Source organism: Corvus brachyrhynchos, unplaced genomic scaffold (assembly GCF_000691975.1).
Source record: "Corvus brachyrhynchos isolate BGI_N302 unplaced genomic scaffold, ASM69197v1 scaffold116, whole genome shotgun sequence".
NCBI classification, from domain to species: domain Eukaryota; kingdom Metazoa; phylum Chordata; class Aves; order Passeriformes; family Corvidae; genus Corvus; species Corvus brachyrhynchos.
This window is the reverse complement of record NW_008240221.1, coordinates 5071811-5094516: the sequence shown is the minus strand read 5'-3', so window position 1 is coordinate 5094516 and position 22706 is coordinate 5071811. Positions and strand designations below refer to the sequence as shown.

Below are 22706 nucleotides of genomic sequence, written 5' to 3'. Positions count from 1 at the left end.
GGTGTGCATGATACATGAACTTGACAGCTGTAGTACATTAGAGGTGCACATTCAACTTAGCCAAAAAGTTATTTCATTGTCTTGATTGTCACCAGAGATGGTTTGTTAGAACTTGTTCAAGCTAGTATTACTTTGAGTATTCTTGCACATATTGTAAATCAAAATGAAAAATACTTTTTGCTCTCTCAAAAATCTCACTCTCATTGAATGCCCTGTGAGTACTGAATTCGTGTTTCTGAAGTCAGACAAGTAACTTTTAGTTAGGAAATACAAGCACTCTGTATTAGATCTCAGATCATACCTAGAGAGAATATTGCAAACTTAAGTTCTGACTAATACTATCTAGAATTTTTGCAGCAGTCAGGCTATTCCAATGAAGATTAACATAAATCTTGCCCTAAACCATCTTCCTTTGTCACTATCCCCTGATTTGTGGTACCTGAATCTGCCTAAACTTGTTTGGATGATACCTTTTTATGGGTTTTACATTCATGGTGACATGAGTATACAAATGGACCCAAATGATGAATGTTAAAGCATAAATCCAAATATCAGTTCTATTTTTGAAATATTGTTGTATACAAGAAAATTGAAAATTTATTTCAAAGGCTACTGCCCAGATTAAATTTGCTTTTCAAATAAGCTAAACTTCTCCAGTTTGTGTCAATGGCTTTGAGTTTGAAGGCTGTTTAACATACCTTAAATACTGTCAGTACTTTTTTAGTTGACAATCTGTAGTTCATTTCAAAACATGTAATACTTTAGAGAATAGGAAATTTAAATGTAGCAAGAAGAAGTTACTTTGAAATAGAGACAGAATTCTCCCACTCTGGTCTGACTTTTTTACCCTGTCTGCCTTTTTACAAGACTGAAGGGGCTGGCACAGACAGTGTTGTATAATTGAAGGGTGTTTTACTGCATTTCCTAAAAATCAAGTATGTAGCTCACTAAATCTGTTTTTGTTGGCTGTTTTGTTTATTTTTTAATCTGCCTTTTAAATGAAGAAAATATAAAATGGAGGACTTGTGTCAGCCTTAAAGTGCTCCAGGGCATTTTTTATTAAGAAAAATGTAATGTTATTAACACATTCATGTTACAGTTTTATTCCTTGATCTTCCAGGCTAGTTATTTGAGCTCAGAGTTGCACACCTGTCCTTTGGTTTCTCTGTCAGTACATGATTAATACATGGGTTTTTTTCATCCTTGGAAGACTTACTAATTTCCTCGCACAGGCAAAGAAGTTTAGTTACATGGGCCTTTGGAGCGAAACTTTGAAGAACTGTATTACCTGATCTCTTTTCATGGTTTCATTTTCTGTCTTTTTCTGAGAACTAGGATTCACAGTTTTTATAATGAATAACATAATTTTCTTTGTTTGTTTACTTTAAGGTAGACTTGAATACTACTAGAAATGTGTCCTTTGAGATGTTGACAGGAACTGAGTTACAAGTCTTGCTGAATTCTGTAACAGAATAAATTCCTCGGGGAAATGCTACTAACTGTAAAGGACAGTTATGTAAATAAAATCCATTCAATTGCCCATGCCCCTCATTGGCCCATAGTGCTAGTAATTATTCTCTTGTTTCAAATGCTCATTGGAACAGCTATATGAAATTGCCATGGCTATGATCAAGGAGGATACTTAAAATCCCAAATGTATGGTGCTATGCTCTTTGTAAGGAAAAAAAAATTCACAGCAGTGGGAGTCTCGCAGAGCAGGAGCGTGTATGTTCATGGATGGGTGCAGACAGACCCAGCATCCTCTGTCCATGATTGGAGTTGGCCAGACAGTGCAGGACTGTGCCCAACCCAGCATACCCAGCATCTCAGCAGGTTTTATTAGTGTGGGCACAGTGCTGTGCTAACACAGCTACATGACTGCTGAACTGGAGCTGGCTTGTGTCCAGCCAGCTTGGAATGTGCTCCGACTGAGCTCATGTCTGACTGAATTATCTGTGTATGTGTGCCCGTTCTCTCCATTGTTAATGCCAAAGCTAAATTTCCATTTCAAACCCAAAAAATTACTGTCTCTTGAACTTCAGGATTATAAAAGATTTGACAGTGTGTATCATAATATTGCCTGTAAATGAAATGGCACGCATCAGCTTTTCCTGCAGAAATTTCATCAGGATAGGTATGACAGTTGAGGCTAGGAATGTCTGAGAACACTGCATTTCTTATAAAAAAGTAAAAAATCACTGCAGTTTTTTCTTTTGTGTGCAAAGCTTTAAGTAGAGGAAATACAAGGTGATTTTTTGCTTTTCTAGAAAGGACAGACAGGTTTGCTTTTAAATGGCAGGGTACCTCATATAAGTACACAGTGCAGAGTGAGCAAAAACCAAATTGACCGTTGAAATGAAATGTTTGTGTTACATAGGTAACATCTTGAGTGGCTTAGCTTGGAGACTTTGTTTTTGTTTTATTTTGTTGGGCTTTAATGAGGGCAAGTGCCTCTGACTGGAAGTGGGCTGTTTGCCACTCGTTTAATAGCTAACTTGCAGTTTATGCAAACATTTGGAAGCTGCTTCTTGCCAGCTGGCTTCCTGGTACATCACTTTGATGTGTGCCTCGGGAAGGTTGAAATGAAAGTTGTGTGTGCCTTGGGATAGTTTTTAGACTACTGACTCAGAAACGTAAGTTGAGTCGATAGTGCAACCAGGTCCTGGCCAAAGAAGTGAAGAGAGGCAGAAGTTCCACTGACACATGGTGGTCCACTGGCCTGGGATCTAAGATGAGTCAGATTCTCTTTAATTGAGGCCGTCATGTTCCCTGACATACAACGTTGTCTTTGCAGGTTGTACAGAAAACCCCCTACATGTCAGCTCCTGTGTGTTCTGGGCGGAGAACAAGGGGCATAGATGTTACTCTCGGTGTTTACTTCTGGTTACACGAACCCATCTGATCTTAGCACAGATGTTGCAAATCAGTCCTGTCTCATTTATTGGACTTGAAACTTTGGGCTACACATACATACTGAAACTGAAACTTGGTCTATTCATTAGACTGTTAAAAGAAGAGAGCAATTAAGACCGTAATTAATTGAGTGTAATATTCGGTGTTCTGGATTTTTTTTTATTTTCCTGCAGTCTTGGCAGAACACTCCCTGTTGAGGCTAGAAGCAATGTACTTTTGGTGTAGTGAAGATATTAAGCTCTTTGAGAAAATATAAATCCTGGAGCACCTCTGGCTTCTTTTCAGGTAGTTTTGGAAAATAATTTGATATCCTAGCACTCTCCTAGTTCAGGGCTGTTGGAGTTATAAACTGGAAATATTTCAAGAGCAAGTATTTCTTGCCTACTCAATGATTCCGTTTCTCCAGGAGTATAAGGGTTCTGGTTTCTAATACAATACCTACTTTGGACATGTGGCTCTCCTTATTGCTAGAAATATTGTGAATTTTGTCCTCTTAAAATTGGGTGGCTTTTCAGCTAAACCAACCATTGCTGATACTTCTTGCCTTTCACACATTCTTTAACTAATTTTGTTTTCAATTTTTTTTAGTCACTCCTCTAGCCTGGTTTAATTACTGTTTATCAGCATCTTTTTGTTTTGAATATTCCTCAAAAATGCTTCTCCTTAAAAAAAAGTTCTTTGGATTTAGATAAAAAAAGTTTTAGAAAACCTTAGAAAAACTAGTTTTTCCTTAGTCATTAACCCTGAAATAACATAATCACTGATTAATGCAACAAATCCTATTAGCTTACATGTTTTCATTTAATGCTCTGGGTATTTGGTGAAACATCTGTAGAGGGACCTTGTACTGAAGGAAAAACAAGTGAAAGCAGTTTTTTAATACCTTAGTTCATCCCCTTTATTTCTTTCTGGGTATTTGTTTGGAGTAGTTCTAGAATGTAAATTAGGGATGAACATGCTTTGATCTTACGCATCCAGATGAGCTGTTTCTAAATGGCTGAATTGACCAGAGTTGTGTTCAGTTCACTCACTGACAGAAAAAGCATTTATCTGAAATAGGTAGGTATTTTCTGTCAGTCTGGTGACAGAGTGCTCTCAGCAGTTCTATACAAGATGTTATGACCATCAGATACCTGTCTTTATAGTCTGTGATTTTTCACTTTAAAAGGTGTGGGAGGTTTCTCCTGTATTATACTCTCCACACTTACCTCTATGGTTATAGTTATATGGTTACTTACCTGTATGGTTATATATATGGTTCATAGTTTTTGGCTCTAAGACTTACATTCTCATCCATTTGGGATCTACTGATTGGTTTTTTTCTCTCTTGGGTCTTTATATGGTGGGAACACAAACCTACCTGTCCACACCTTGTACTTCATGCCTTTAGGGACAGTGTTTTGTATAGTCAGCTGTCATTCAAATAGTTTGTGGGTGCTGTTAGAGTTACAGTGAGATCTTATGTACAGATTTTTGGCTTCTTTGTGGTAAAAGCTATGAATCAAATGATGCAATTCTTTTTATATTTGTGTCTGGCATTTTGACACTAAGAGAACAGATTAGCAGTAGAGAGTAAGATTTTGATTTCTTTTAGAATATTTTCCTGCCTTCTGATTAGCAGTATTAGGTCATTCTGCATAGTGCTGCCTAAAATGTTGTCTTAAAGATCATATGATGAGGCTGTGGGTTTTAGAAGACAGTTATTCATCTTGTTTAATATAGCCCTTCTCTAACATGTTTTTTGTGAAGTGGAAAGCAACCATGAAACTGGCTTGTGCTAAGAGATTTTTTCTATCCTGAAACAGTATATAATGTAGAAAAACATTTCATAGTCTGAGAAAAAAAAAATTGTAAAATAAAATGGTTGTTATAGAATGGAAAATGTTGGTCTTAATCTTAGTTTGTTCATTTTGAGAACTGTGAAATGACTGGAAAGAAGGGTTGTTATGAAGTAGTGTATTACAGTTGAGCTTTGAGGCTGCCAAGTGTCAAAAGAAGAAACTTTCCATTAATAAAAAGATACTGGAGTGCATCTTTGGCCTTTAAACTGAGTTTTGATATATCAATCTTGTAAAATTGTATTTTCCATCCATAACAGTCTAATCCTTTACACAAAAAAAAGTGCCTGGTGAATGATGCGTTACCTATCTCACAGTATTTATAAGCATAGGAAAAAAGTTGTTTATCTTAACAAGCAGAAATGTGAGCTTCCTACTTTTAACCTAAACACTTTCAAAGTGAAAAATAACACACTGGGCTTATTCCCAGCAAAGGATATCCTCCATTTCCCATGTGCTGGCTGAGAGACACGCTACCACTTGTCACACGTATGTAGAAGGAAAACACCAATGTGTGATAATCAGGAAAAAATTTCGGATATTCCTGTAAAACTTGTTTTAGATGTTTTTTGGTGCTGATGATGTAGTAGTTTGACATCATGTGTAGATTATGAAGGTGTATGAACCCTGCTTAGAGCTGTTGTGGCTGTTGGTGTACGAGGCAGCACTTCTTCAGTATTTTTGAGCAGACAGCAGCATGCTGACTGTAAAGTTATACTTCCTTATAGTTTACATCAAACCCTTCATAGAGCACAGGAGAAAATTCTTAAAAGCAAAAGTTGTATGCAATTATACCAGGTGATTGCTCTGACCATTGATACAAGAATCACATATTTTTAGTGTTGTGACTGTTTCTCAAGCGGTTGGTAGCAATGGACCTTCTGTTCTTGCGTTCTTGTTTTAAGAAACAGGTTTTGAGGAGGGGGTGTGCTCCCCTTTTTTAAGTCCTGAGTATCTGAAAGATATTTTTTATTTCTTAACTTGCACTTGTTCTTTCCTTTGGGCCATCGATTCTTCACTTGATTTCTGAAAATTTAGAGATGCAGTTGCCTAGCTTCAGTCAGTGAAGAGAGAAGCAGTCACAGATACTGAAAATATGTAATTGCTGAAAGGGAGTTTTGTACTGTGCTACGTGTCTATCAGCATGTAAAAAGAATTAGAGTGTTTTAGGTTTTGGATCAGAAAACAAAGCATGTGAGATTTTTGTCCATGTAGTAATTTCAACTAAGTCTTTATTTCATTGCACTTGAAAGTACAGGGTAATTGTATTGTCATCTTCTGCGCTGCACTCAGTATTGAACCATGTGTTGTGAGTTATGACTATTTTATGCAGAAATAGTAAAAGTTATGAAGACCTAGGATTTCTATTACAGAAAACCTTAGAAGTAAATAAAACTATCACATATGTGGAAGCTTTTGAATATTTATTTGAAAGGTACTTTCTACTTAAGATTATTTCCTGAGTTACACAAAATTTCTTTAGCATTATCCTCTGCAAAGAAGTTGGTTTATTCTGAGCTTATCTTCAGTATCTCTCTGGAGGAGCTGCACATTCCCAACAGGTAGTTGCTTTTCCTTCCCTTTGTGTTGTCTGGCAATACTTGAATAAACTCACGGAGAAGTCTTCCTCCCAGTTTTGCAAAAAGCAATTAAGCTGCAGTGGTAGGGAGTTATTAGAAACTCACACATTCCTAGATTTCCAGTAGTTTGTCAGTCATGTAAGGTAGACAAAGAGCTGGATTTGCCAGTACCTTTACATCTCTAGCATTCCTTGAATTTCCCTAAAATACAGATGATCCTCCAGTATGTTTTGTTTTAATGACTGTAAAGATACTTATGCTGTAACATTCCTTGGCATCTGGTGTGTACTGTAAGAACTCTGTTGTTCCCAGCCACTTAAAAGCACGAGAGGCAAGATCCTGCACAGTGTGGCAGTTGAGGAATTTTCCTGTCCCGTCAAGAGAAACTGAGAAGGGGACTGCTGGGACTTTGCGTTTCTATTTCATTCATTGGGTGTTTCTTGTTAATTTAGATTGCCATCAGAGGCTATTGCATACATACTAAAGTCAATGCATGTGTTACTGTCATCTGTGTTAGTAGTGGGAGTTTTGACCATTGATGACCTATGCCCTTAGTATTGCAAGAAGTATCATTATGTGTTTAGAAACAGATTTCTGAACATGTTGGAACAGGTAAAAGCTGTGTAGAAGTTCTTTCCTTGTTTAAAATGAAGGCCAAGACAGTTACGAAGTTTCCCACCTACCATTCCCTTGTCTGCCTCTCCTGCAGTCACAATTGTAAATGCAAGGAAAGAACTTCGCGAGTAATTTATTCTTTCTAATGTATCCTGATAGGGTGGAGTTTTTGTTAGACCATGTAAACTATGAAGGTGGTGTCATTTGTGAGGGAGATTGTGCTGGTTCAGTGATTCTTAGTCACTGAATAGTAAATTGACTTCATGAAGGTTCTAATGAGTACCAGAAGCTATGAAAAGGAATTGCTAAGAGCACTTAGTCAGATGTGATGGGGAATGGAAGGTGTGGATGGCCAAAGTATAATGTGGTTCCTGACTTACTGTCAGCAAGGCATTAGCTCAGCTGGGCATACCTGATCTGCGTCTTTTTTTTTTTTTCATGGATAAAGAAAGACCATCCGCAGATGGCCATAGGTAAATAAAACCTGTGAAGTGAGTCCCTGGTGAACTTACTGCACAGTATTAAGGCAATTTACCTACTTCCCTCTGTTTTTACAGCAGATATGCTATAGATGCTGCTGTATTAGAATAAGGACAGACTTTTGGTAACTTTTGGTTTATTTTCAGCTAATAGTTTTGGGAAGGTGCTTGAAGCAGGTCATGGTTGTAACACACTCTTTGAGAAGCCGCTCTCCTTTTTCCTTTTGAGCTTCATTTGATTAGTTGACTTCATGTGAAAGTAATATGTTCTTGTACTTCAAGTTTCAGTGTATCTTTCTGACTTCAACATTGTCTCAACATTTAAAAAATGTAGGGAGTCTGATAAATAAAAGATCCATAGCAGTACTGATGAAGTGTTTGTTTTATGTGTGTCAGAACATGATAGGGATGTTGGTGCAAACATCAGACTCTACTCTTAATGCCGTGGCTGGTAAGTCACAGATGACTTGAGAAGTGTCCCGTTCTTGTTCTGTTGTGTGAAGAAAAGAGCTATTCTGGGAATTTCATTTACAATTTTAAGGAGTAACTTTATTTGCTTGAGGGCGTCTTTTCCCAACATTATGAGCAACTGGACCATTGTCTCCTTCAAAAGATGGAGGCTTCACTAAGGACACTCACAAGTGAGAGCACACCCATGACTGGTTAACTGACTGTAATACTTGTCAGACCAGAGAATATGAGATTTAAAAAAAAAACCAAACCATCATTACATAGCCGAACTGCTTAGAATTATAAAAATAAGTACTCACTATCTGATAACTACCAGGGCGGAAAGATTTAGTTTCTCATTCCTAGAAGATGTGTGCAAGTTCCTGCAGCAGTTTTTGTTTAACACTGGGAAGATCTTGAAAGCAATTTTCCTTTAACATGTTCTCTAAGGAGTAAAACCTCCAAATAGTTGATTTGGCAGCTTCCATAGCATAGTGAAAGGTAGGAAAACCAACTATTCAACCTCTCTGATTAATGAATCTGCCAAAAATGTCTGGATGTGCTGGAGTTAGGATGAGAGAAAGAGCCAATTCATTGTTTAATTCAGTGAAATTTATGAGTGTGTGGGCTTAAAACCAACTGCAGTGCTGTTGTCAGTAGTATGCCAGAAAGGTGCTATTCAGTCTCTCATCGTCATGTCTGTAGTCCACTGAGCTACTTGATATCTTTAAAAGCACCAAATCTACACCATATGATGTAGAGTGAATGAAAGCATGAAATTTTGAAAACTATATGGGAGATTTGTTTGGAGTTTATTCCCCAAACCAATTTAATTTAGAGAATCAAAGAATTGTATTCAGTCCAATCAATAGAATTGCTCAAGAGATTAACAGGGCATATTTGGAGTTGATCAGAGAGCATTCATAGGAAGAAAGAAGATTACAGAAGAATGGCAGAATTCAAAATGACAAATTGTTTGGAGCACATTGGTTGCTAAGGGAAACGCTGTGTATGGAAACGTAGTTGATAGAAACATAACAAGATCACGTGATCCCAAGGCTCCTTCCTAACACGAGCTGATCTCTTGGGCTGGCTATGACTGAAGGCCAAAAGCATAGTAACAAGAACAGAGAGCTGCAGATTTTCATATCTACAAGCTAGAAATAATCCATCTGGGTGTTTAGAGTTAGCAATTACAATTGATTTAATGTTAAGTGTTAACAAGGTGCAGCAAGGTGTTCTTCTCTTGACTTTTCAGTGCATCTAGATGGAAACTTTTCAAAGTTATGCCATACTGAGATCTGTCTAATTCTTAAAATTAGAGAACAAAACATTGAAAACAATACACTTAAAATGAATAGTAATTAATATTTCATGTAATTGCATTAATTAAACTTGGCTATACAATTAGGGAGCTAATTATGTTTAAAATGCAATTGCACATTTCAATCACTGCCCACACCCTGGGGATCACCATTTTTTTTACCACCCTCATTAGACCTTCTGTAATCTCTTCCTCCTGTTAAATGGTGTGATAGAAGCTGAGAATATGCATGCATAGATGTGCATCTGCTTTCTCCAGCAAATATATCCTGTTAAAGGTTTAAGGTGCTTTATCTTGTGCCGTTTCATTAAAAACAAACAAAATTAAGATTTTATTGTTATTATTTGTCTTCTCCAAAGAATTATTTTTGTCTCCTATAGGTAAATATGTATGTGAAGTCATCAAATCAGATACATAACATATATTTCATTTCAAGAAATAATAGTCTAGAAAATAATGTCTGTTGAAGTGCTTTAAGTTTCATTTTTGGTTTTGTTTTTTAATGGGAATGGTGGAATGGAGGAGCCTTCTTGGATTGTGAAGTCAAGTCCCATCTTATCACAAACAATCAGATTGTATAATCTTTTCCTTAAATATTTCAGATTTCATCTGAAAATTAGTTGTTAGTTGTTCCCCACTATCTCCACTTAAAAGGCTGTTAAGAGTCACACTCCTCTGGTGCTTAGGTCAGCTCTAGTTTACAGTGTCTCTGTGATGTATTTATTCTTGTGCAAGCATTACTGTTTCAGAAATCCTCCTTGCTGCCTTTCACAGTCCTTGCTACAGTTCACATTCACATATACTGGAGTTGTACAAAATGTCTCCACCAACTCATTAATAATTTTACACAATGCACTGTACATAGAGGTCTGATGAAGATCTGAAAAATATGCTATTTTCGTTGTAATCACCATTATTCAAATAATATGGCAGTGAATGATTAAGTTAGTAGAGTTTTGCTACTTAGTAATGGTCTTAGTCAAAATGCATAGAAGGTACCACAACACACAACTGGAAGATTTTTGACAGAAGGTTTTACTTTGAAAATACAAAAGAACTGTGATAGGATATATTTTCTTGCTCTTTTGTTACTAACTGTATCACTATGGTGTGGCATGATATGGCCTTACACAGTTAATTTTTGTGAAACTGAAGTTTCTTTGAATCTGTGTATTGCTGTCTCATGCAGTCACAGCAGATAACACAACACCTCTGCTTTCCAAAGCCTCTGGAACTGTGTGCTTGAATGATGTCCACATACATTAAGTTAGTCTTCTAGAGGGAATTCAGACAGTCTAAACTTTCCAAACTCTAGTGAATGATTTTCAAACCAGATTAATGCCGTCTGTGAACATTTTGCATATTTTTGATTGCAAAATACATCAGTGAAGATTGAGGGGTTTTTTGCTGGTTGATTCTTACTACATTTTGAGATCTTGTTTACTGCTAAAAGAATTTATCACTGCTTTGTATGACATCTTCCAGGAAGTTATTGTTTAACATACAGAAAAACAGATTTTGGAACCTGTTTTTACTCCCTGAGAAGGAAGGAGCAACTGTTCAGTCACTTCTGTAGAATTGGTCTCAGAAACCTTCTAACAGATACTTAACAATACTTGTCTGGATGTGCATTCAAAGTAGTTTAATTTAAATCTCTTGACATCTGACTGTGGAAGCTTCTGTACATCCTGGGCTTCTTTTAAGTTGTTGAACATGTTTAATACTAGTTAGGATTCGGGCAGTTTTTCTGTGGCTCTAAGGGCTCTGCAGAGCTGGCTGTCAAACTGTTGAGTGGCGTTTAAAAGTGTACAAGTGCTGTCTGGTGTTCCAAATTGAAGATAAGGAACATCTGTTGTGGGCTGGGAATAATAACTATGCTGTCCTAGGGTTTATTAATTTTAGGAGAATTACAGACCAATGACAGGATGATATTTTCTACAGAAATGCTCAGGAATTAGGCATGGCCATAAGAACATTGCTGTACCATGTAAGACTTCTGATGCTACAAGACTATGAAGTCAAACATCTTGTAGGATAGAATACAAAGAACTGTGATGTTTGAAGTTATTTTAAAATAATATTTAAAAAACATTTTTCTGTGAACATTTTTCTCTTCTGTTTCTAGAACAGTTTGATCTTAGACTTGTTTCTCTGCTCAGTTGCATGCTAGACCATTCATCATACATTGTGTTTTCTGTGTGTAAAGTTAAGAAATATTCTAATGTGTATAAGAAAAATTTGATATTAGGTGGCACAGTACTAATAATTATTAAGTCCACATTTTTTACCTCCTGTGGCTCAGAACAAGGTAAAAGGCAATGGTGAGGTGTCTGCATTACTGGTGTATCGTAGTGGTAAGTTTTGCTGTGGGGAGGAGGGGACTGGTGTGACCCATCTGTCACTCTGCCTTGCAGTGTGGTGGTGGGACACTGTGGGACATCTGTGCTTTGGTCACCTCATGGGTGCTGTTTCCAGTTGGTGAAGGAGGAAGGCACTGGGAGGGGAGCAGAGCACAGAGCACCCCCCACTTGCTGCTGGCTGGGCCCTGCTGGTGGGTGAGGCTCCTCTGTTCATGGGCAAAAACATTTTCAAAGCAATCTTACTAACTTCAGCAGAAATTGGCAGAAATTGTCTCAAGAAGTGGTTATCCTACAGAAAGCAGAATAATAATGAAAAAAGCAAAAGATACTTATTTGATCACTGTTGGTGCTCATGTCTAGTTTTCCTGTCCTAAAAAGAATTTGGATAAAAGCTGAGCCTAGATGTGCACTCATTTAATAATGATTTTTCCATTGGCTGAGTGCAACTTTTCTAAAACTTGCGGAGAAATCTATTTGGTATGTCATAAATATTGTAAAAATTGTATCTGTCACTTAAGTTACATGCAGTTACCTACCTCATAACATTTTCTTATTCTTGCTGTGAATTTCAGTGCATTTTTCTCCGTTAGGTGTGGTAGATTTGTACCTTTCCAATCCAAATTGGCAAGTATATTGATTGACCTACACAAACTCCAGTGCTTTGTTTTGTTATGGTGGCTTTAACAGGGACTGCAGGCCAGGCTGAGGTGGTGCCAATGCTGGATGACAGCAGCTCCAAGGGGTCCCACTTGTGTTGGAATGTGGCCACTGTATGGAAACACACGAGCTGGGGGAAGACAGGCCAGTTTCACTTCTCCCACCTTGTCCCTGGAGGCCCAGTGCAGACCAACCCTCTCAATTGTTGCTTTTGTACCTGGGCACAGGAATGGTGGAACCTTGGAGCCTGCCATTCTGGAGTGCTTTCAGCATCATCCTGGGATGGCTGTTGCTTGACCGTGGAGCATTAAATTCTGCAGTTAAAATGCAATAGCAGTTAAATTCTGTGAAGGATTTCTATTGCGAAAGAAGGGCATTTCTTGTTTATGTTTTTATCATTGTGGCTGATATTGTTTGCCTTTTCTATTTTTAAATTTCTTCCTAAGCTTTAAAAAATGTTTCATATTAATGCACAAAGCAGAGCTCCTAAGATGCCCTAGAATAGGTGGGCAAGTGGTTTTAGTGGGGTGGAAGAGGGGGAAATAAGGTAATAAAATGTACACAGACATTTCTGTAGGGTTTTCCTTTCTGTCAGTTTACATGTGAAATTTGAATAATGGCTGGACTTTCTATTTTTTCCGGGTATTCTGCCACTTCTTTTTTCCATCAATTATCTCATTTTCCCCACTTCGTTTTCTGTGATCTGATCATCCAACCCACTCCAGAGATTATAATGAATAATCATGTTATGTGTTTCATGGCACAGATTACACCCATGAAAGGTTTTACTCTCAGTATCAGATTTTGAATATAGGAATACTTGGAACTGTGAGTGGCGCTACAGCTGAAGAGTAGATAAACAGTTTTCCCTTATTTGTGAGACTTTTGCTTTAGTTACTCATTCAAAGGTTTATCCCAATCAAGATCCCATTGGGGGGTTGCCCTAAGTGGTTGTAGGGGCTTGGTTTCTTTGTGTTTTGTAGGGCTTGAGCAGATGAAAAACTTTATTGAAGTGATAGAGGTCTTCACTGATGTGCAGCAAGATAAAATGAAGGGGAACTTTTTATTTAATGGGAATGGATGTGAGTCAAGGATTCTCTAATTTCTAATAATCTTAGGAGAGAACGTTGTCCTTAAATTTTATTACAAGAGAAGTTTTGTTTAGTTAGTAAGTAGCTTGCTGGTTTTTTTAATAAGAAGGACAAACTGCTTCATCTGAAACAAAATTATAGTAAACTTAAGGTTCTTCCACACCAGTCATGCTTTGATCGTCTGGTAATGAGGCACAGATAACTGATTCCTCAAGTGGCATGCAGACATTCAATAGATCTAGCCTGCTTCCTTTTTAATATAAAAGCTTGGCATTTTAATAAGTGGGTTTGGGGGAAGTAAATTAAAAAATTAAAATCTGGATGGAGACAAAAGCTTCTGGAATGTTGGCAAGAAATCAATCTGAATGTTATATATATCATTTATTCCTGGAGCAGACATGGGGAAAACATAGGTAAAGTGTTTCTTGTTAGTGACATCTTGGGTATTTCCTTGGAAGCTTTTGGTAATTGGAATGAAATATACAGCATGGTAAAAAAAGTGCACTTTCTCCTTTGGCATGGAATGGTTCTCAGCTAGGGCTGAAATCTTAGGAAGATAATTCATATTTAATACAGAGAGAATAGTGGGCTAGAATAAAATATTCTCTGGAGTGTTACAGGCAAAAATATGTTAGATAGAATATTATGGTCTAGAACACAATTTTACAGTTTCTTTGTGTGTAGTTGTCTTCAAAAGAAGACTTTTGAATTAGAAGAAACACTTAAATGAATGACATTATCTCATACTGTTATCATACGGTCATGTTAAAACAAACTATGTATATTTTAAATAAATAAATCACTTGTAGTTGTTTCCATAATTGAATAGGATCTTAAAATGTTGTTGTATCACAAGCATTCCTATGGTTGACTGCAGTGTTGTTAACATGAATTTTTAGCAAACAAATCAGAAACCCCATTAAAAGTCCCACTGTAGGATTTAACTGGTCACTTAGCATTCTAAAATGTTGGCTGATTTGCTCTAGAGAGAGAAATGCAGTGTTAGATTTTTCCATGCAGCTAACTCACCTACTAAAATAAGACTGCTGGAACAGCTGAGTGTGACTGCATGAGTCAAGATGGAGAGGAATTTCAATCAGAACAGCAGGAGGGAAAAGTGAAGGGAGCTGATTTTTAACTTGGGAAGTTGGAGGAAGCTTATATGGAAAAATACATCGATAGTGTTACCTAATATTGTGCAAATAAATCCTTTGCCTCTTCATGGAAATATGCAAGTATTGTTAATATTTCCCATTATCTGCTCATACAGTTTGGGTTTATCCTTGAATAAAATACGTGAAATATATCCGTGGTGTTTTAATTAAAATAAATAGGGCAGAGTAGGATTTAACATGATTGCGTAGTGAACCTAATGAGTCCAAGATCCAGCAGCACTTTTACAAATTAGTTGCTATCTAGTGCCATTAGTTTGTAATTTCTTCTATAATGTTTGGCTCTAAGCTTTTAATAAATTAATCAGACAGGGACCACTTGAAACAGTTAAACTTGAAACCTCCAGACTGGCTGGTCTCAAATGACCTAAATTAAAACAACGCTTACATAATCTATAGTACTCTTTATTGATAATGCAAGCAATAGGTTTAATTCTGTTCTCTAAGTGCTGCTCTTGAGGTCTGCAGTGGGATTAATTTGTTGTTCCATTACAGCACAGTAGCCAAGAGCCTAACTGTAGACTTTTTCTGTAAGAAAATGCAATGTTATAACTTTCCATAATATCCACAGGTTTTAGGACCTGCCCCAAAATGGTGTTCCTTCTTGGACAACTTGACTGAAGAACTGGAAGAGAATCCAGAGAGCACAGTTTATGACGATTACAAATTTGTTACCAGAAAAGACCTTGAAAATTTAGGTAAAACAGTTGTATGTGCTCTTTGGCTGACTTCTTTGTTCAGTTTTTGAACATTTACACATCTGATTTTTCTAATTTCAGTGTGATGTATGAGGACTGTTATGAAATTCACTGACAGTAGTTTCCTCTTGTCTTCTTGGTTATTAATATTCCAGACTGATGGCTCTTAAGTTCTTTGGTTCCCTACCAGTTCAACACTAGACACTTGTGTTTCTCAGATTTTTATCACAAGAAGGGGATTGATATTTGCTGATATAATGTGTCTGAGAATCTGTTGTGTGTGCTTTCATATGCTACATGGAAGGCAGAGGAAGAGAAATTGGTTTAGTTTTCAAAATATTTTTGAGGTGCTCTAATAGAATTTGGAACTCGCAGCCAAAGGCTACCCTACTTGAATGTAATAATTTTCAGAAAATACAAATCATTCTAGGGCTAATAGTTTCAAGGAATTGGAACACTGAAAATTATATAGCAGAGAAGGCAAGCAAGCTACTTCTGAGACTTGCTAGTCCTTTTTCTGTTCATTACATGGTTTGATTGCAATGTTTTGCTCCAGTTTACTTAATTTACTTCTGACTGTTTAGAGTTGGGTTTGACCCAAACTCTTTAGCTAAAAACATCTCTATATCACACTAAAAAGGGGATTATCACACACCTATGGACTTTGAAAAAATCCTCTGGAATTTTTTGTGAACTTCTATAGAGTATAGTGCATGCAGGCATTTTTTAAAAGTGCTCAGTAGCATGCATTATTATAAGAAAAGTGGATTTGGTTGCTCTGAAGAAGCTTAAAATTTTTTGCTGGCCAGAATGATTTTTTATTCCCAGTTTTACTTAGTCTTGATGTCATGATTGTGACTGTTAGATTGATGTTTTGCATTGGCAGTGCGTGTTTGTCTTAGGGAAGTGAACTGGCTAGCTTGGAATAGAAGTTCTTTATATATGAAAGCTCTTTGAAATTTGGAACTTTTTTCCCAGGCCTTGCTCATCTCATTGGATCATCATTGCTCAGAGCATATATGCATGGCTTCTTCATGGACATAAGACTTTATCATAAGGTAAATAAGGCTGCATCTTGTCAATTTTTATTCTTAGCAATAAAATATATGTGTTGGGGTTTTCTTTCTCTTTCTGTGTTTTTTTGTTTTTTTTTTTTTATTTTGTTCTGGGTTTTTTTTTTCCATCCAGATAATGGACTGTGTCCTGTATTAATGGTATTTTGTTTTTACTCCCTCCTGCTTGTTGAAAGGCAAAAATGATGGCCAACCCCTTTGCTTATGAGGAATATAGAAGAGAGAAAATAAGACAGAAGATAGAAGAAACACGTGCACAGAGAGTTCAACTGAAGGTAAGTCCTATAAACAAATAATATACTTTGGGGAAAACTATTCATAAAGAGTAATATATTCCTAAGTGTATCTTAGAGATGTAGCGACTTAGGATTTGATTCTGTTTATCATTGGACACACAAAGTAATTTATAGAACTTCTTGAATGGAAACATAAGATTCCCTTGCATGTGATTTTGAAAGGCTGATACCAAACTAAAAGAGAGCTCTCATCTCATTTGCCACTTGAGCAGATAATCCACTGGTAAAACTTTACAATTTCTACTTCTGACATTTAATTACTTAAGCCATTGAAACATGATACTCTGGAAAGAGATACATGATAATTGTATTGTGTTTATAACTAGTAGCTTTCTAGATTGGATTTGTTCAACATAAAAGGAGAAAGAGTTGCTTTTAAAGTTCTAAAGCTGATGCATTAGAAGTTAAAAATAATACACAAGTTCTTAAATCTTCTCTAAGTGCAGTTGCTTTCCTAGTACCTAGAGATATTTGGAACCAGTCAAGGAGCTTTTCTGCAAGAGTAAGAATGTAAAGCATGTAGGTTGCATGTCTAAAAGTCTAATTTATTGATTAATTGCTTTCCTCTTTTTAGAAACTTCCAAAAGTTAATAAAGAGCTTGCACTCAAACTGATTGAAGAAGAAGGGGAAGAGCAACAGATTAGCAAAAAACGGAAACAAAAGGTGACCTCTTGCTTTGGTGACTTCTCTAACTGGGAGCACAGAACTAGCAATGCTTACAGGATTCATTTTTTTTGTTGTTGCCATTTAGCCAAACAGATTCAAAAGAACCATTGCTTCTGTTTCTTATAAATAACTTATTCTGGTAGGTGGCTTTAAAATGCATTTGACTATAGCTGCAGCACAAAAAAGACCATATAGTAACTTGAAGCTAAAAATGATGAAATACTGTGAAGGTGATATGGGTTTTATAGGACTCTAAAAGCTGGTTAATGCAGCCTCAATACCACAGCTGTTCAAACAAGACCTGTTGTTTGCATTTGGTTTTGGTTATCTTAGTGGTGACCATGAAAGAATAGAAGTTATCTGTAAAATTTAAGTTACAATTGCCTTTCTTTGTATGTACAGTTAAATATATTTTATAGAATAGTGAAAATGGTTTGCTTTTACACAACAGAAGTTCTTCTGGATGTTAAAAATAATCCATTTCTCTCCTAAGAGAAGTTTTAGTTGAAGAAATGGGTAAATGTTTAATATCTAATAGGAGGGGAGGCTTTTTATAGGTAGCACTTCATAGGTGCTCATTCTCACAGGAGTATAGCATTCATGAAAAGCAGACATTAGCTGCATGTGTCAATATATGTCAATAATGAGATCTTGTGTGTTAAGGTTAGTAGGAAGGATGAACTACTAAAAAGATAGGTGGTGGGGGTGAAACTTAAATGCAGACTGAAGCAAATGGTACAATGAAAATGAGAGTTCAGTAGATGGGGACTGATTTGTCTTGGAGCCCATAGAGACTGTGTAATTAAGTAGACTAAACAGAGTATATATAAAAATGTATGTTCAGGTGATTTTTCTGAAACAGTATTACAGTCCTATGACAAGCAATTTATTTTAGGCTTTAGGATTTAATTTTTGGCTGTGATTGAAAGTTCATTTGCAGCATTTTTGTGTTTGAAATTTACTCTTGTTTTCTGTATCATTAGTTCCACCCTCCTTTTCTTAAGTAACAATGAAAACCTAATGCTGTGGTGGGATTGATACGCTGGTATAAATTGAGCAATGTTAAAAAATTAGCACTTTATAATAAAAAGCTATGTATGTAATGATTTTAAAATTACAATAACTGGTCTTCTCTTAAGCTGAATTAGTAGGTTGAACTGTTCTGAATTCACCAGTAGCATAATTTACACTGAGTTCATTTTACTTTGACATGAATAAAACTGCCTTTTCCATTCTGTATGTGAAAGTAGTGAAAAAAAAAAAGTGTTATAATATGTATAAAAACACTTCCTGTTAAGTATTTACAGTAAAATAATAGTAGCATTGCATAAAGGCATGTACCCTTATAATTTGTTTTACATGTTGTAGAATCATCCCCATCAGGCAGTATATTTGCCTTGGAGGTACTGCTGATTAGTCAGTAGATACCAACATGTCTCCAGACTAGCTGGCTGAATGCATGAGAAACATTTATTTGAAAATATTAGTAATTGTGTATTTAAAGTGTCTATACTGTGCATTTAAAAAAAAAAACAAACTCTTGCTTACAGGTGGCTTTGAACAATCTTTGTAAAAATACAGTAAACATAAATCTTGATTTTTATTTGACCTGGAAGGATAAAGCAACTGGCATTTCATATGCTGGTTATTAATTTTGTTTAATTAAAAAAAAGTGTTACTTGTTTTGTTAATGTCTGTTTCAGAATTGCCTAACTTGCTCATGCTTTACTTCTGTTCCAGAATCTGCCAAGTCTTCTCAAAGATGATCGTTTTAAGGTCATGTTTGAGAATCCAGATTTCCAGGTAGATGAGCAGAGTGAAGAATTTAGGTTACTTAACCCACTTGTTTCTAAAATAAGTGAGAAAAGAAAGAGGAAGCTAAAGATCTTAGAAGAACTGGAAGCACAAGGACAGGTAAAATATTTTCCATTCAGAAGACTCCATAGGCTTTTTTTTCCCCTCTGTTTCAAGCATTCAGACTTTTCATCCCAGAGAGATGGAGGCAATGCAAGAATGTCTTATCAGCTACAATAATTAAGTGTAATTTATAATTTTAATCTAGTTTTTAGATGTGAATTATATTGTTTCTGCACAAATATAGATTTGAAAAACATAAAGGTAACAACTTTGAAATATATTTTCAGCTTCATTTGCTGTTACTGCTTTTGTTTAAAGATTGTAGTTCTCTTCAGCTGTATCTAAAACAGCTGTGTGTAAAAGCTGTCCCGTACTCTTAATTGCAGGAAGGGTTTGAAAAGAAAATTAGTTGATGATTTCTTACTTTATACTATTTTTGTCTGCAGGAAGAGGAGGAAGAACCAGAAGGAAAAGCAAGTGATGCCGAAAGTTCTGAGAGTTCAGATGATGAAAAAGGCTGGGTTGAAGAGGTCAGGAAACAGCGCAAGCTTTTACGCCAAGAGGAAAAACTAAAGCGGCAGGAAAGGCTCAAGGAAGATCAGCAAACATTACTGAAACCTCAGTTTTTCGAGATTAAAGAAGGAGAGGAATTCAGAAGCTTCAAAGACTCTGCCAAAAAACAAAAATTAATGAAGTAAGACTAATGTTCCTATTTTAATAGCTGGGGGTGGATGATTCTCAAGTGTTTCCCTACTTTTTTTTTGCTTTGGCTCGGAAGCTCTTGCTAGTAAAGCCACATCTGGTGATCCAAGGATATAACTTAAAGTGACATAGTCGTTGAAAGCTTTGTTTACAGATAAACAAATGCACTACATAAATGAGATTAGTAAGATATGGGGGATCCATTACTCAGTGTTGGCAAAGTGCTGTTGTCACAGATAACAGTCATGTCTTGTGAGACTGGTTATATTTCCCCACCAGTGTCAGTATGAGGTTAACAGACTGGAGGTTTTTCATCTGACCACCCAAAAGGATGTAGAATGCTACATGAATAGTTTTGGGAGTAGGATCAAGGTGGGTCAAGACAGTAAAAGAAAAATTGTTTTGTCTGGGTATTTTTATGACATCTAAAAATTTTCAAAACCTACACTGTCCTTGTAATGTCAGAATTTACTATTTCTGCTTTTTTTTTTTTTTTTTTTTTTTTTTTTTTTTTGCAATACAGAGTACTACACTGGGAGGGTGTTTGTTAAGTGTAGTTGGTTTGGTTTGGTTTTTTCATTTCCTTAAACTGATGATCATCTGAAATAACAGGTACATGGATAAGCATGTCAAACTAAAGAAAGAGCACATTAAAGTAAAAGACTTGGCTTTGAGGTGCTCAGTGCCTGCAAATCTCATTGATTTAGTTTTTTTCAGAGGCGAGTTGAGCCCTTCAGAAGATGAGATTTAATAGCCTTTTATTGTTTGGAGCACAAACGTTTATTAAACCTTTCAAGACAGTAGCTTCAAAGTTCTTGCAGCACAGTTGGTGCAGAGCAGAATTTTGACTAATGTTGGAAACTGCTTGTTGGGCTAGATGGATCTCATAATAAACATTTTGGTTTTACTTAGAATGAAATTATACAGTCAAAGAAAAGAAAGTGAATAATATAATGGAGCTGTTTCTTTATGTCACTAATGACTACAGTCTAGTTGTTTTATAATTGAAATTTTCTGAAGGCACAAACATTTGATAAAAATTCAGCCTTTTAACTAGAATGATCATGTAAAAGGGATTTTTAAGTATTAGCAAGATAATGTTCCTATGGTAGTCAGATAGTCTATGATTTCCATGTTGTAAGACTTCTCTTAAGTAGAAATAGTGGTATTTTATAAATTGGGATTTATAGCAGTTCTGCAGAACTGATTCCCATGTTTTCCTTAGCTGTTTTTTATCAGCAGGTAATTTCACACAGGGATTTCTCTTTTTTTTTTTTTAATTGAATATACCCACTTATTCTGGACTGTTAACTTCCTTAGATATTTCCATTAACTTTCTTCTGATTGTTTTTCTTTTTTTCTTTGTTCCAGAAGATGAAGCAACTTTTTAATTTTGTCAATTTTTCTTCTTTGTCAGGAGAAAATCCACTCTGGACACTCTGACAAAGTATTGTAGATTAAAAATACTTTTTTTTACATTGTAATTTGGTTTATGGTCATATTAACTGTAACTTGGAAGGAGCCTGACCGACTGGTCAAATGACACTGTATTCTCAGTGCGAGTGAAATACGTCATTAAAAGGCTCTATGGCTGCAGCCTACTCATATACTGCTCCTTTGCACAAATTCAGCTGCTAAAGCTCTAAAGCAAATTCTCAAGGACACTCAGTTTGAAGTGTAAAGATTTCATTTTATTCAAAACATTGAAGGCTTAAATGTGAACAAGAGTGTGGAAATTCAAGTAAATAAGCCAAGACAGGTGTAAGGAAGAGAAGAAACATTTAGAAAAAAAAATAATGCAGGGTAACACAGGATAAAGTAAATTTTTTCTTTTGGTTTTAAGGGAGCAAAATAATTTCTTCAGCCCAGGAAAAACAAAAGCAAATATCACAGATGTGTCCAGTAGATGAAGGAATGTCTGTGATGACATAAGCTGTGAAAAGACTTTTAAAAGACTGCTTTTAAAGAAAGGAGAGTCTGCTTTAAGATTCGCTGCTAATGGATACCCTCTGTGGTAGGTGCACAGATAGGATATAGTATAAAATGTAAAAAAAAAGGAGAAGAAATGTAAAAAAAAAGGAGGACAGAATAGAATGACCAAAAATATTAATGTGGTAGCATCACTTCCTTTGTTTTCTGAGTTGCTGTTTTTGAATTTACTTACATGGGGTTTTTTTTATCTTCGTCTAAGCAATTAGCTCTATACTCACTGATCCCCTTTGTGCTCATCCAAGCATTGTTCTCAGTATGGAGTTTGGTGTTCCTCAAATTCTTAGAAGAAATTTGAAAATCAACAGCTGATGTCTGTTTCATATAATGCATATCTGATATGATTTTGTAATCATAATTGTTGTGAGCTAAATTGTTGGGTTCATAAGCATTTTTACATATTAGAATTTTATGAAGAAAAACATGTTTTGTGCTGGCCTTATTCAGTGATAAGTAGTCAGCATAAAAGTAATTAAATCAAGTAGCATACTGAAAACTGGAAAGACTGTAGTGGCATGTACAATCTGGTGAGGCTGGCATGTTTGTCTTTGATTTGATATATCCAAGTTATGGAATGATGGTCTGTGACCAATATAATTAAGTACCTTAATACCTTCACTACGCATTTAATGGCTAGATGTTCTTTTTTTCTCTAATCATATAATGTTCTACCTGAGGAAACAGTTTATGACTTATATAAAACTGGGTGTTTCTTTTGACATGTTCCTGACTCAGCACGGCTCCAAGCCCAACTTCTAAAGCAGTAGTGCGTACTATAAATTCCTTCCTAGACCCACAGTCTACTCATTTCTCTGTGCAGGAAAGCTGCAAGATTTACTCATGGTTCTATAAAACACCTTGTCTCAAATCCATCTACATTTAATTTTCCCCTTTTGTACTCTTACACTTTCACAAAAAACCTCCAAATCCTTGCTTTGTTTCCCT

General features: G+C 36.0%; 1 protein-coding gene across 1 annotated transcript in view; it reads left to right on the top strand.

Annotated features, from left to right (window-relative positions):
• Positions 1-22706, top strand: part of NOL10 (nucleolar protein 10) — a 50461-nt gene that overhangs the window by 20628 nt on the left and 7127 nt on the right. The window contains exons 13-18 of the mRNA XM_017745047.1: positions 15051-15177; positions 16156-16235; positions 16427-16525; positions 17121-17210; positions 18954-19127; positions 19517-19764. Of these exons, the coding sequence (XP_017600536.1) occupies positions 15051-15177; positions 16156-16235; positions 16427-16525; positions 17121-17210; positions 18954-19127; positions 19517-19764 (818 nt within the window). The remainder of the gene's footprint in view (positions 1-15050; positions 15178-16155; positions 16236-16426; positions 16526-17120; positions 17211-18953; positions 19128-19516; positions 19765-22706) is intronic.